Source organism: Panthera pardus, unplaced genomic scaffold (assembly GCF_024362965.1).
Source record: "Panthera pardus isolate Hobbes unplaced genomic scaffold, ASM2436296v1 HiC_scaffold_27, whole genome shotgun sequence".
Taxonomy (NCBI): Eukaryota; Metazoa; Chordata; class Mammalia; order Carnivora; family Felidae; genus Panthera; species Panthera pardus.
In genome coordinates, this window is record NW_026526843.1 from 39,520,446 (window position 1) to 39,534,760 (window position 14,315).

At 41.9% G+C, this 14,315-nt stretch overlaps 1 protein-coding gene across 5 annotated transcripts in view; it reads right to left on the reverse strand.

Moving 5' to 3' along the window:
- Positions 1 to 14,315, reverse strand: part of MID2 (midline 2) — a 101,711-nt gene that overhangs the window by 22,331 nt on the left and 65,065 nt on the right. For all 5 annotated transcript variants that reach the window (XM_053891280.1, XM_053891283.1, XM_053891282.1 and 2 more), the window contains exons 4-5: positions 6,438 to 6,545; positions 4,644 to 4,792 (exon numbers count right to left, since the gene is read on the reverse strand). In XM_053891280.1, the coding sequence (XP_053747255.1) occupies positions 4,644 to 4,792; positions 6,438 to 6,545 (257 nt within the window). The remainder of the gene's footprint in view (positions 1 to 4,643; positions 4,793 to 6,437; positions 6,546 to 14,315) is intronic.

The window sequence follows — 14,315 nt, forward strand, 5'->3', positions numbered from 1 at the left end:
TCCCAACAGCCAGGCTGGAAAATCTCATGATGCATGGTGCACTCGTCAGAGTACTCAGAAACATCTTGCCTCACTAGTGTGGAAAAATTCCCCTTAGACTAAACACTGCTCTGATTCCAATGAACAAATCTTAAAAGCAAGACCCAAGGGATCAAGATATTTTCAAGTGACTTAACTGTGTCCTAGAACAAAGCTTAAGAACATTTATAGAGGGGCGCCTGGGTGGCTCGGTCGGTAAAGCATCCGACTTTGGCTCAGGTCATGATCTCACAGTTCGTAGGTTTGAGCCCCGCATTGGGCTCTGTGCTGACATTTCAGAGCCTGGAGCCTCCTTCGGATTCTGTGTCTCCCTGTCTCTGCCCCTCCCCTGCTCACTCTCTGTCTCTGTCTCTCTCAAAAATAAATAAACATTAAAAGATTTTTAAAAATTAAAAAAGAATATTTATAGAAGTATAATATATGGCACCTAATAAAATTCATAATGTCCGACATCCAGTCAAAAATTATCAGATAGGAAAAGAAGGAAGAAAATACAACCCATAATGAGGAGACAAAGCAATCAATTGAAACTGACCTAGACCTGACACAGATGTTAGAACTAGATATTGTAACGGTTATGATAACTGTATTCCATGTTTTGTCCATGTTTTGATTTTAATGATTTTGATTTAGTGATTTTGAGTACAGCTGATACAAAACATTACATTAGTCTGAGGTATACAACATAGTGATTTGACAAGTCTATACGTTATGCTGTGCTCACCACAAGTGTCGCTACCATCTGTCACCATTCAACCCTATTACAATATCTTTGACTTATATGCCCTATACTGTGCCTTTTATTCTTATGAATCATTCATTCCATAACTGGAAGCCTGTATCTCCTATTTCCCCTCACTCATTTTGTCCATCTCCCACCCACTTTCCCTTGGCAACCATCAGTTTGTTCTCCATATTTATAGGTTTCATTCTGCTTTTTGTTTGTTTATTCATTTGTTTTGTTTTTTTAGATTCCATATATGAGTGAAATCACATGGTATTTGTCTTTCTCAGTCTGAATTATTTCACTTAGCATTAAACCCTCGAGGTCCATCCATGTTGTCACAAATGGCAAGATCTCATCCTTTCTATGGCTGTGTAATATTCTATCGTGTGTGTGTGTGTGTGTGTGTGTGTGTGTGTGTGTGTATACCACATCTTCATCCGTTCATCTATCAATGGACAGTCAGGTTGCTTCTATAGCTTGGCTATTGTAAATAATGCAATAAACATAGGGGTGCATATATCTTTTTGAATTAGTGTTGTTCCATATGTTCAAAAGCTAGAGGAAAGGCTGAATATGTTAAGTAGAGATATGGATGATAAACAAAGACCCAAACCGAACTTCTGCAGATGAAAACAATAATATCTGAGATGAAAAATACACTAGAGAGATAAATGGCAGATTAGGCATTACAGAAGAAAAGGTTAGTGAATTCCAAGACATATCATTAGAAATAAATGAAATACACAGAGAAAAAAAATGGCTAAAATATGAACAACACATCAGTGAGCTGATAACTACTTCAAGCAGCCTAATATACATGTAATTGGAATCTGCATAAGAGAAGAAGGCAGCATAAAAAAATACTTGAAGAAATGATGGCTGAAAAATTTCCAGATTTGTAGAACTCAATTGTTAATGTCTAAATTTGAAGAAAATAGCAATATAACGATGCTATTTAGAAATGTAAAGGTAATGCCAACAGAAATACCTAATGGAAGGGTGCCTAGGTGGCTCAGTTGGTTAAGCATCTGACTCTTGATTTTGGCTCACGTCATGATCTCATCATTCATGAGATCGAGCCCCACATCGAGCTCTGACCTAGCAGCACCAAGGCTGCTTGGGATTCTCTTTCTCCCTCACTCTCTGCTCCTCCCCTGCTTGCTCTCTCTCTCTTTCTCTCAAAATAAATAAACTTTAAAAAAAAAGAAATACCTAATAGAGTTGAAATTGCTTGCCTTTGTTGGAGAAGTGTAGACTTCCTGGGTTTTAATCCTGCCTCTATCCCTTACTAGCTGGGTGATTTTAGGCAAGTCACATAACCTCTCTGAGCCTCATTCTCTCACTCCTAAAATGTGTATAATAATAGTGTTTATCTCATGAGGTTTTTATAAGGATTAGATGAGTTAATACTTATAAGGCCTTAGAATAATGCCCAACACAAAGTAAATGTTAAATATTGTTATTATTGGAGAGCAGAAATTGGGAGTGAGGAGAAGATTGTTATTTTTTTGCAATATGAATGTTAATAATATTTGACTTTTTAACTATGTGCAAGTATTACTTGAATATAAATAACTTTTAAATGTTTAAGAAGAGGGATGCCTGGATGGCTCAGTTGGTTAAGCGTCCAACTTTGGCTCAGGTCATGATCTCGCGGCTCATGGGTTTGAGCCCTGCGTTGGGCTCTGTGCTGACAGATCGGAGCCTGGAGCCTGCTTCGGATTCTGTGTCTCCCTGTCTATCTTCCCCTTCCCTGATCACACTCTCTCTCTCTCCTAAAAATAAATAAACATTAAAAAGTAAATAAGTACATAAATAAATGTTTAAGAAGCATAAATCAGAGGTGAGGAAATGGAAAGACCTTCAAGAATTTTGCCATAAAGGGGGCACCTGGGTGGCTCAGTCGGTTGAGTGTCCAACCTTGGCTCAGGTCATGATCTCACAGTTTGTGAGTTTGAGCCCCACATCAGGCTCATTGATATCAATGCAGAGCCCACTTCATATCCTCTGTCCTTCCCTCTCTCTGCCCCTCCCTGTCTTGTGTACCTGATGTCTCTCTCCCTCCCTCTCTCTCTCTCTCTCTCTCTGTCTCTCTCTCTCTCTCTCTCCCGCTTTCTCTCAAAAATAAACATTAAAAAAGGAGTTTGCCATGAGGGAAAGAGAGAGATATGGCAACGGCTAGAGTAGGTAGGAGGTAGAGGAATGTTTTAGATAGGAGAGACATGAATGGATTTTTAAAAGTCCATGTGAAGTCAACTAGAGAAAGGTAGAAATTGAAACTATGGTAAAAAGGAAGCATGTGGCACAAAGCACATGTCTTCTATTATAATCAAAAGGGAGGGGGAACTCATGGATGTGGATGTAGATATGCCCCCCAGCTTGGCTTGAGAAGCTGAGGAATTTGTCATTTCTTACCTACCGCTCTCTCTATAAAAATAGGATGTAAAGTCATCTGCTGAGCATGAGCAGGAAGGTGGCAGGGTCGGAACTTTGAGTTGAACACAGAAAATTTGAAATGGCCATTATGGAGACAAAGCAGAAAGAAAGCTGACCAAAGCAACACAGAAGGATTTCAGGTCAGTACCGAGGGCCCAGGGGAGATTAGAAGCCATAAATTTGCGATGCAGCAGTACCAACCTCTTTGATTATTGAGTTTTCTCCCCCAGGGTTCTGCAACTCAAACATAGGCATGGAAAAGGTGAGAAGAGCTGGGCTGCTTCATGGTTGGGGGTCTTACCAGGTTGGTGGGATAAAAAGACAGTGGGGCAAGGGAACTGGGTACACAGAAAAGAGAGTAAATAGCTGAAATGAGAAATCATATACCCTAAATAGGCCAAAGAAAGAAGTGAAGACAATAGGTAGCTGGTAGATAGGAGTCAGGCCTTAGAGGTCCTAATGAAGTTGAAGAATGGATGTACTGGAAGAAAAACAAACAACCGTAAGTACAGAGGTTATAGTTAGAAGGTGGGATCTTTTAGTTTATTCTGAGTGATGGTGAGGTTCAGCATGTGAGCCATGGAAGTAGGTGGATGAAGGGGAGCAGAGGTGAGGGTCACTGGAGGATGGGATGGCAAGGAGCCAGGAGATTAGATGGCTAGAGTATTAGATGTGGTCAGCTGCCAATGTCAGCTGGCATTAGATGTGGATGCCGCCAATGGCACCCAGAACAATGGCAGAAGCAACAGAAAGGAATACTGTGAACCCAGAGCCAAAGTCTCCAGTAAATGAGAGAGAGAGATAGGAGGAAGTCAGATTTGCCTAATGAGCCCCTGCAGCCCCTCAAAGCCTTGGTGATTGTACTGAGCAATGTTTCACTTTCATCTTCAGATTCTTTGCAAATGGTGTATAGATGGCCTGCTAAGTATTCATGAGTTTTCTGAAATTGTATGCAAGATTCTGTGTGTATATATCTACTATGCATTTTTTTCCTCAGGTAGAGGGCTCATGACATTCATCACTCTGTCGAAGGAGCCATTGATTAAAATAAAAGCCTAAGAATTACTGCTCTAAAGGATCTGTGTGATGGATAACTAAATGAAAGCAATGAGAACCGCACAAAGATTTAGGAAGAGCACACACCTATCTCTGTGGCCAAATATTTCTCTGGCCCTACGCTAACATCAACATAGAAAGCTCTAGCACGGAGTGGGCCACGAAGAGCTAGGGCACAGCTAGGGGCCATGACTGGCTGGACACTAGAGGAACAGATGAGCTACACAGAGAAAAGGGTGCCAGAAATCCACAGGGCAATGAACCACTGAGGCTTCGTACCTATCTGGTGGTGGCTGCTACATACATACATGCCTGAACGGAATTAAGGGACTTCAAGCTGCCCCCTGTTCATAAGAGCAGGCGCATAAAAAGAGACGGAACTCACCTCTCAGCGATATTTTTTGCAGACTGGAGAAACCGTGCCTGGTCATTTTCTTTCAGGATATGTTCAGCTTGGTTGATGAGGACTGTTGACCGTTCAAGACACTGGCGGCAATTAGCAACCTGCTGTGCCAACTTTCTCAGCTTCATTACCTTCAAGGAATGAGCCAAAGAAAAATGAGATTAAATATCCAGGGCTTAATTAAAAACTATAAAACAACATGAAGGAGATTTGCTGCAGTGATTCTAAAAATAAGGCCTATTGATGTCCCAAGGTCCCCATACTTACCACTCACCTCCTCACCCTACCCTCTACATCTGTCTTGCCAGCCCCTCCTCCCACCTCCAGCCCACTTACCCACATTGCATATACACCCAGTCATATACTGTAGATCATTGGCCTCCTCCTTTTTATTGGTAACATTAATTTTTCTGATTATAAAAGCAATGCATAGAATATCACCATAGAATATTTTGAAAATAATAAAAGTATAAAAAGAAACCCCAGCACCCAGAGATCACCACTGTTTACATTTTATTGTCAATAGCTTTTCACATACAAGTTTAATAAAAAGTAACTCTTTGTTCTTTATGAGTAGCTACATTTCTGTGTATATATTTATCTATGTATCTGTATGCATACCTGTGTGTTCACAGGCCTGGGGTCACAGAAATTTCAACTCCTGTGTTAGCTGGACCCAACCATCCAGCATGGCACAAAGTATTGATTATCACTCCAGACTCTCATAACTCCTCACATTGTATACACAACATGAACTTATTATAATCACTACACTGACCGGCAGACCAATAAGCCTAAAACCATAAAGACGCACGGAGGCTCACACCTGACCTTGACTGTGCTTCTTCAATTCCCAAGCTAAAAACCTGAACGTCTTCTCTTTCCCCTTCATCTTTGTAGCTAATTAGTTAATGATTCTCATCATTTCCTTTCTAGTAGTGCCTGTTATGTTCTTCCTTTCCATTTGTGCTGGTGCTTCCCTGGTTTAGGTCTTCATCAACTCATACCAAAAACCATTCCATGGGGTGCCTGGGTGGCTCAGTTGGTTAAGCATCTGACTGCAGCTCAGGTCATGATCTCACAGTCTATGAGTTCAAGCCCCATGTCAGGCTCTGCACTGACAGCTCAGAGCCAGGAGCCTGCTTCGGATTCTGTGTCTCCCTCTCTCTCTGCCCCTCCCCCACTCACACTGTCTCAAAAACAAATAAACATTAAGAAGTTAAAAAAGAAACACTCCATAAGCCTCTTAACTTGCTTCTCTTACTTCAGTATCATCCTGTTCTGATCTATCCTGCATACCTCTGCCATATTGATCAGTCTTCTCCCTTCCTAAGAAACTAAAATGGTTTCCCAATGCCTTTTAGATTAAGCCCAAAGTCCTTAATATTAGCATACCTGGTCCTTCCATAATTCTGACCCTCATTTCCACCATTACTTTTTTTCTTTTTTCTTTTCAGGTTGACTTATAACACATTCAGTAAAGCACCCACCTCTGAAGTGTAAAACTCAATGATTTTTTTTTTTTTTGTATATACAAACACCCATGTAACCACCAACCTGGCCAAGATATAGAACATTTCCAACACCCCAGAACTGCCATCATTTTTACTGGATTCATCGCACAAGGTCAAACATTGCTTCTTCTTTGCCTCCCTCCCTACCACCTCCTTTCTTCTTATTTTCGCGATCCATGTTCACCCTGGAATCATCAGGAGGAAACTCTGACATTTGTAAAGTCAACTCTGCCTTGGTCTCACTGAAGCGGCTGTGAATTACCTTGGTCTCTTTGATTTTGACAGCAATCATTTGCTTCCTCTGCTGGATGATCTCTACCAACTCGTCACATTCTTCCATAAGTTTTGCCTCATGCATAGCAGTATTCACCTGCCAAGAAAGTCCAGAATATTACACAGTGATTGCTGCCTTTGTCCCCTGCTGCCTCTCAAAGGTTCGGATTGACAGCTAAGCATGCACAACTTCTTCCATACCTCCCTCATAAGATCCACTCCTAGAAGAAGGGTAGAGATGATGATATTAATGATGCAAGGGCATTGAAGCACCACAGATAGGAAACTCTCCGGCCTCTGGTAGATCATGATGGTTAATGGAAGGCTGGGCAGAAGGACAGATGAGATGGGGGCATGTTATTCCCACTGTGCAACTCCCTTTACCCCAGCACCCTGTTCTCCTGCTGTTCTTTTGAAAAGACGGTAAGGAGATTTAAGTATGTTAGGAAAAGAGGATCCCTCTCCACAGGCACAGTAATATTGAGATAACACCGCCAACAATTGATTTCTACCATCCTAAAACAATGGTTTCGATTTTCCTTGTTCCCTTCTAATTCTAAAATGTATGAACGAGGGATGCCTGGGTGGCTCAGTCGGTTAAGTGTTCAGCTTTGGTTCAGGTCACGATCTCACGGTTCGTGGGTTCGAGCCCTGCATCAAGCTCTATGCTGACAACTCAGAGCCAGGAGCATGCTTCAGGTTCTGTGTCTCCCTCTCTCTCTGCCCCTCCTCTGCTCTTGCTCTGTCTCTCCTTCAAAAATAAATAAACATTAAAAAGAAAAAAATTTAAAACATATGAACGTGCAGCTATAACTTCACATTAGAGAAATGCATGTGTAGCTATATTTTCACATTTTTGCCATCATGCGTTAGTAGATACCTCTCACCTTAGGCTGTCCAGTATCTGAATACCTCTTCTATTTTGGAATACTGACTACATCAAAATATCTCCACTGCAAAGTCAGAGTGGGGTTGTAAAAAAGAAAAGCCACCGTTTTTCATTGTCTTTCTGTACCCTGATTTCTCCTTTCTCCCATCTCTACTACTATTGACATTAGATGATAGGAAGTGCCCAGCAGGACTGAACTGAGAGTGGGCATCTCTGGGTTGCCCAAGTGGAAAAGCAAAGGAAGGGGAACTGACTTATGTCATTTAAGCACTTAATGTTCCAATGCTTTATAGATGCATTATTTCGTGTAATTATCATAAGCACTTTATAATATAGGAGCCACCTTTATTCCCATTCCACAGATGGAGAAACTGAAGCTTGGACAACGTGAGTAACTTGCTAGTCATTGGTAACACCAGAATTCAGACTGAGTTCTGTCAAGTGAAACCCCTGGCCTGGCTGGGTGGGTGGACGAGGCTCAGTTCCATGTGAGCAGCACACAGAGCAGTCACACAGGGAAACACAATCATTCCAAGAGTCTACTCAAGGATCCTTTACCTACTCCAAACCTGGCAAAATGCCTGTCACTGGACCCTGCTGCCTCCTCTCTTGCCCTCGAAGGTCCCCGCTGGCCAATTTTTGGTTGCTTATTTAACTGAAATAAAATACGCTGGTGGTATTTCAACCTTATTTCATTTTATTTCCACTTTCCAGAGGGAATGCCATAATGAGAGCTTCCATGTATTGGGAATAAACAGTCCCACTCCGGCCAATGTAATTTTTTTTTCTCAGACTCCTCACCCCTTCCCTAAATTGGATCTACATTTCCAAGGCAGATATGTCACCCTTGCAAGAAACTCCCACTCATGTGAGAACAGGAGATTCATCTAGTGCGCCCTGGATCCGTGCTTAGAGTATCTGTCAACTTTAGTTCCCATTTATAATTTCCTTTTGAACCTGCTGATGATGTAGGACACAATGGTGTAGTGCCTTGTTTCTTTATAATTTAGCCCTTGGGCCAACATAACACTCAATATATGCTAGGCACTACCTCAATCAGTTTACATACACTTGCTCTCTCAATCATCAAAACAATCCTCTGAGGCAGGTACCAGCAGCCACATTTCATAGATGGGAAAACTGAGAACAGAGATACTCAGTGACTCACTCCAGGCCACACACCTAGTAAGTGGTGGAGATGGGATTTGGACCCAGGCAGTCTGACACTATAGTCCATACCTTTCAAACCATCACACTAGACTGCCTCCCCAGGCTAATGTAACAAAATTCCTGTCCAGTTTCTGACAACCATCACCTCTTTTGCTCCATCCATCTTTAAAAAAAAATATTTTAAAGTTTATTTGTTTTTGAGAGACAGAGAGAGACAGAGAGACAGAGAGACAGAGAGAGAGAGAGAGCAGGGGAAGGGCAGAGAGAGAGGGAGACACAGAATCTGAAGCAGGCTCCAGGCTCTGAGCTGTCCGCACAGAGCCTGATGAGGGGCTCGAACCCACAAGCTACGAGATCATGACCTGTGCTAAAGTCGGACGCTTAACCAACTGAGCCACGCAGGTGCCCCCATCTTTATTCTGTTATCCCATTCTCTTTAGTCATTCCAGGTCACTTGTTGTTCCCCTGGGGTGCCACACACCCTGTGCCTTTCCTTGAGACTTCATTCACTTGGAAATTCATTTCCCTATTAGTTTATTGAACAAACATCCACCGATATTTCCAGGCCTTGCTCCAAAATCATCACTTCTGTAACTTTTTCTCATCTGCTTGGACCAAATGCATCCCCTATTTATGCTATCATAGCACTGTATATATAATTCAATTATACCATTTACTACCTTATACTGTAGGAATTTGTTAGTCTGTCGTCCCCACTCAAACATAAGTTCTGGAGGCCAGGGATAGTGTCTTATTTGACTGCATCTCTAACATAGTGACAGCATACAGTAGATGTCCAGTAAATATTTGTTGTATTGAATCAAATGGGGGTAGGGAGTAGCTCACTGCTTGCTAGACATGTCTACTTGGTTACTTAAGTTACCTTAAATTCAGTATGTCTAAAAACAAACTCATCATCTTCCCTCTACATCTGGCTTCCACCTCTGATTTATTTTTTTCTTTCTTTCTTTCTTTCTTTCTTTCTTTCTTTCTTTCTTTCTTTCTCTTTCTTTTTCTTTCTTTCATTTTTGCTAATGCTATTATCATTACTGGAGTTACTCAGGTTGGCTTACTTCTGACTTCTACTTCTCTCTCAGCCCCCACATAAATTCACAACAGTACCAAAGTCCTACTCTTTCTTTTCTTTTCAAACTCACTGAATTTATTCTGGCAATACAATGAGGCTCTGAGCCAAGGAATCAATAAGCTGAAGCCCTTATCACCCTTTTGGACTGTTACTGTAAAAGCTTTATTAATTCATTCCCCACCTTCAGGATCTTTCCTTTGCCACCCACCCTCATAACCCATCCTATACATACCCTGAAATCAGGAAAAATCATCACCATCTTCATCATCAAACATGTATGAAGCATCTTTTGTGTGTAATACATTACATTCAGGCCCTGCGTTCAATAAACTTGTAATATTTAATGTTGTTGTTTTTTTTTTCTGAGAGAGAGAGTGCAAGTGGGGAAGGGGCAGAGAGAGAGGGAGACAGAGGATATGAAGCGGGCTGTGCACTGACAGGGTGACAGCAGCAAGCCTGATGCAGGGCTTGAACTCACAAACTGTGAGATTAAGGCCATGAGCTGAAATTGGACATTCAACTGATTGAGCCACCCAGGTGGCCCAATAAATTTGCAATCTGAACAGGGAAAAGCCGCATGCATATAAAACAAACAAGTCAAGGTAGCGTACCAATGAGTGATGTAGAATATAATCTACAGAAATTGAAGGGAGAGATTGCTCTCAGGGGGGAAGTGTAGAAAAGATGCCTGAATGCAGTGGGACTTGAGACTTAAAGATGGATAGGACTTAGATTTTAAAGGTAAAAAGGAGAGAAATCTTGAGCCAAGATAACAAAATTGAACCTTATTCATTAGACAACATGGTATCTTTGAAAAATATTTTTTGGGGGAGGAGGGTAGGATGGTGAGAGAATGACTTTTTAAAATATGTATATTTTGGGGGGAGTGCCTGGGTGGCTCAGTGGGTTAAGTGTCTGACACTTGATTTCAGCTCAGGTCATGATCTCCTGGTTCATGGGATTGAGCCCTGCATCAGGCACTGTGTTGACAGTGCAGAGCCTGCTTGGGATTCTCTCTCCCTCTCTCTTTGCCCCTCTCCCACATGCATGTACACAAACTCTCTCCCTCTCTCCCTCTCAAAATAAACTTAAAAAAATAAAAATAAAAAAATACACATTTTTAAATTGAAGTATAGTGGGCACACAATGTTACATTAGTTTCAGGTGTACAACACAGTGATGCAACAACTCTATATGTCATGCTGTGCTCACCATAAGTGTTGCTACTGTCCATCACCATTCAACACTATTACGATATCATTGACTATATTCCCTATGCTGTACCTTTCATCCTCTGTGACTTATCCATTCCATAACTGGAAGCCTGTACCCCCCCGGCACTCCCTTTCACCCATTTTGTCTATACCCCCCATCCCCTCCTCTGGCAACCATCAAGTTAACTTTTTCTTAAAAAAGATGACCTGGGATTGATTTGATTGGGGGTAATGGTAAGCTGGGGAAGCAATTTAGGAAATGATTTTGATGTGAACAGGGTCTAGCCAAAGAGGGTAACAGGAATCAAAAGGAAAGGTCAAATATGAGAAGCACTCCCTCGCTTGCAAAACTTCAATTAGACAGCAAGTTCCTTGAGGAAAGTTTTTATGTCACTTTGTTTCTCCTGCTGTAACAGGCACAATGCCTTACACACAACATTTACTGATTGACTTAGTAAATGAAAAATCAGAATAAGAATGACAAACATTAGAAAATGTACTATGGTAAACACATTTTGTACAGAAAATGTAGATTGAAGTGAGGGAGCTAGGGTGCGGTTTGGACAGTTGCAGTGGGCAAAATAAAACAGCCAGGCACAGGTAGCAGAAATTTGGCTGAAGAGGCAAAATCCCAAATGAAAGGTAAAGCAGTGACATTAAAATTTTTCCATGTCAAGAAGCAGCCCAAAAGAGTAGTTTCCTTGAATGTTTTCCGAACAGGAAATACTCCAGGGTAAAACTGTCTTCATGATGTGAATAAAACATCTCAAATTGCTTGGAAGGTACTTGAAAGCCCTGGTATTTTCCCTGTCTGCAGTTTTCCTTGAAAATGCACTGACATATTTCACTTGTTTATTAACCCTTAGTTGAAAACAACCAGGCTTATCTTAATAAGCACTTTTGGTTGGTTGGTGGACAGGCAGGTTGGTCTGCTGGTGGGAGATTCCACATCTTTATTTGGCCTTTGCTCTTTGGTTTGGGTTAGTGGGTTTGACAGGCTTTTCATCTGTGGAAAAATCTATCCTCCCTGAAAACACCATTAGAGTAATCTTGGTAACCTGCTTGTATAAATCTCTCCACCCCCCAAAAAGGGCAATTTTTGCGGGGGCATGGAGGAATTTTTGATGTTTAAGACTGACTCTCAGCAGGAGTCTTCTAAGGCCCAAGCCCTAGGGAACACAGGCCTCCCTATTAGGTCACCAGGTCCGCTTCCTGCTCTGTGCTCTTTTCTTTCTTCCAAAAGGCAGCAAGAATTTGACTTGCACGTTTTTATCCAACTGCCCATCTACTGTTTCCCAAAGTTCCTTCCTACTTCCCAGCCAACAGATTAAACCCACAGTCAGACCTAGTCTTCCCTAATCCCCACCCTTCCCTGACACAAACACACACATCCCATTAGAAGGACTCTAATGCTGGTCACTACAAGGAAATAAGTATATGGGAGTTCACAAAAGCCACACGTTGCAAAGGCTTAAAAGAGGGCACAAAAAGTTATTTTGGCAATTGTTTCTATTCTGTATTGAAATGTAAATGGACTAGACCTTTTTACCCTGAGCTTCTTTCAGCGAGCTTATTTGATAGTTTTCTTGGGCCAACTCCCACACGCTTGTTCTATAGGTCTTTTATTCTTGGGTTCAAAGTGCATCAGCCTTCCCTCCACCCATCCCCATGAGAAACTTCCTCACTCACACACTCTCCTCAGCTCAGTCACATCCATCAGTCATGCGGACGACTGCACAAGAGTTCAGAAGGAGCTGGGATTTCCTGTTCAGGTGGAACAGCATGTATGAAGTAGTGGATGAGCCCTATACCCAGACTCAGGTGAAATTCATTTATGTGGTAATAGCACACCAGGTTGGCATCTTCATCTCAGGGTCCTCCACTCTACAGTCAATGCCATCCTAGTTCATTCCCTGAAATCTTCTGCCCAAATAGATCTCCCCACAAGAAGATTTTGAAATGCCAGCAATAAGATCGTTGGGGGAAGTTTTTATCAGCAAACATTTATTGAGGGCCCACACTGTGTACAAGGCACTATGTGGGTTCCCGTGTGGGACAGAATGATGCAAAAGACTTCAGCTTCTGCCTTCAAGGTACTTACAGTCTAGTGGAGAAGATGAGTGCGAATCAAACTAATTACAATTCAAGGAAGAGCAGAACAAGCAATATAGCAGAATACAAACAAAGCTCTTCAAGGGCACAGAAAAGAGAAAACAAAGTTTGCCTGTGGCAAAGGACAATCAGGGGATTAGAGGTTTCATGTAGCTGAGCTGGTCCTGAAGGATGAGCAAGACTTGGATGCACAGAAATGAGGTTTAAAGAGAGAATTCTAGGCCAAGAGAAGGATATGAATAGCATGAACAAAAGCACAGGCGGGAACGTAGAGGATGTTTGGATAAAGCAGATCATCCTGACAGGTGCAAGGGAGGGAAATAAGGCTAGAAACGGAGGTTGCAGATATATTACGGAGAGCTGCGCTGTCATTCTGAGCCTTCAGGTGTACCTGGATAAAATTTCAGGATCTTAAGACTGTAGCAACATCTTAACCATCGTTAGCTAACACACTAATTGAGAACAAGGTGGAGAGGAAAGGCAGGCACAGTACTCAAGGAAGTGGGAAGGCACAGCAAATTTCTCACTCCCCATTATCGCCCAGGGCAGGTCAGGTGACCACCAACCCCACCTTCTCAGACTCCACAACATCAGAGAAAAGTGGCTGAGGTGGGCTGCCTTCAGTCTGCAAAGTCACGTTCTGTGCAAAGGAAATGAGAAGGAAGAGTGAGAGGTACATTGGCCGTCTAATGGATTATCAAGGAGTTGTTATGAACAGCTTTGTCACCTTACTGTGCTGCAAAGAATTCATTACTCTCTTAAAATGATGCATTCAAGAAAATGCAATGTTCTCTGTTTCTAGGAGTTCAGGTTTATTAGATTCCCTGATTATAGTTAACAAGACTGTATTGCATGCTTGAAAACTGCTAAGAGAATAGATCCTTAATGCTCTCACCACACAGACTAAAAGACAACTGTGAGAGGTGGTGAATGTGTTAACTAACTTTATTGTGGTAATCATTTTGTAATCTACATGTATATCAAATCATCACATCATACACCTTAAATTTTCGCAATATTATATGTCAATTACATCTCAATAAACATGGGAAAAAATAAGAGGCCACAATGTTTATGAAGCAGATATGGCACCTACGATGGCAGCATCTAAGCTAAGGTGCCTTTTAAAATTGATTTATTTACTTTTGAGAGAGACAGAGACAGCATAAGTGGGAATGGGGCAGAGAGAGAGGGAGAGAGGGAGAGAGAGAGAGAGAGAGAGAGAGAGAGAGAGAATCCCAAGCAGGCTCCACACTGCCAGCTCAGAGTCAGACATAGGGCTTTAACTCATGAAACTGAGATCATGACCTGCACCAAAACCAAGAGTTGGACGCTTAACAGACTGAGCTACCCAGGCACCCTAAGCTATTAATCCAGATCACACTAGGTCAATAT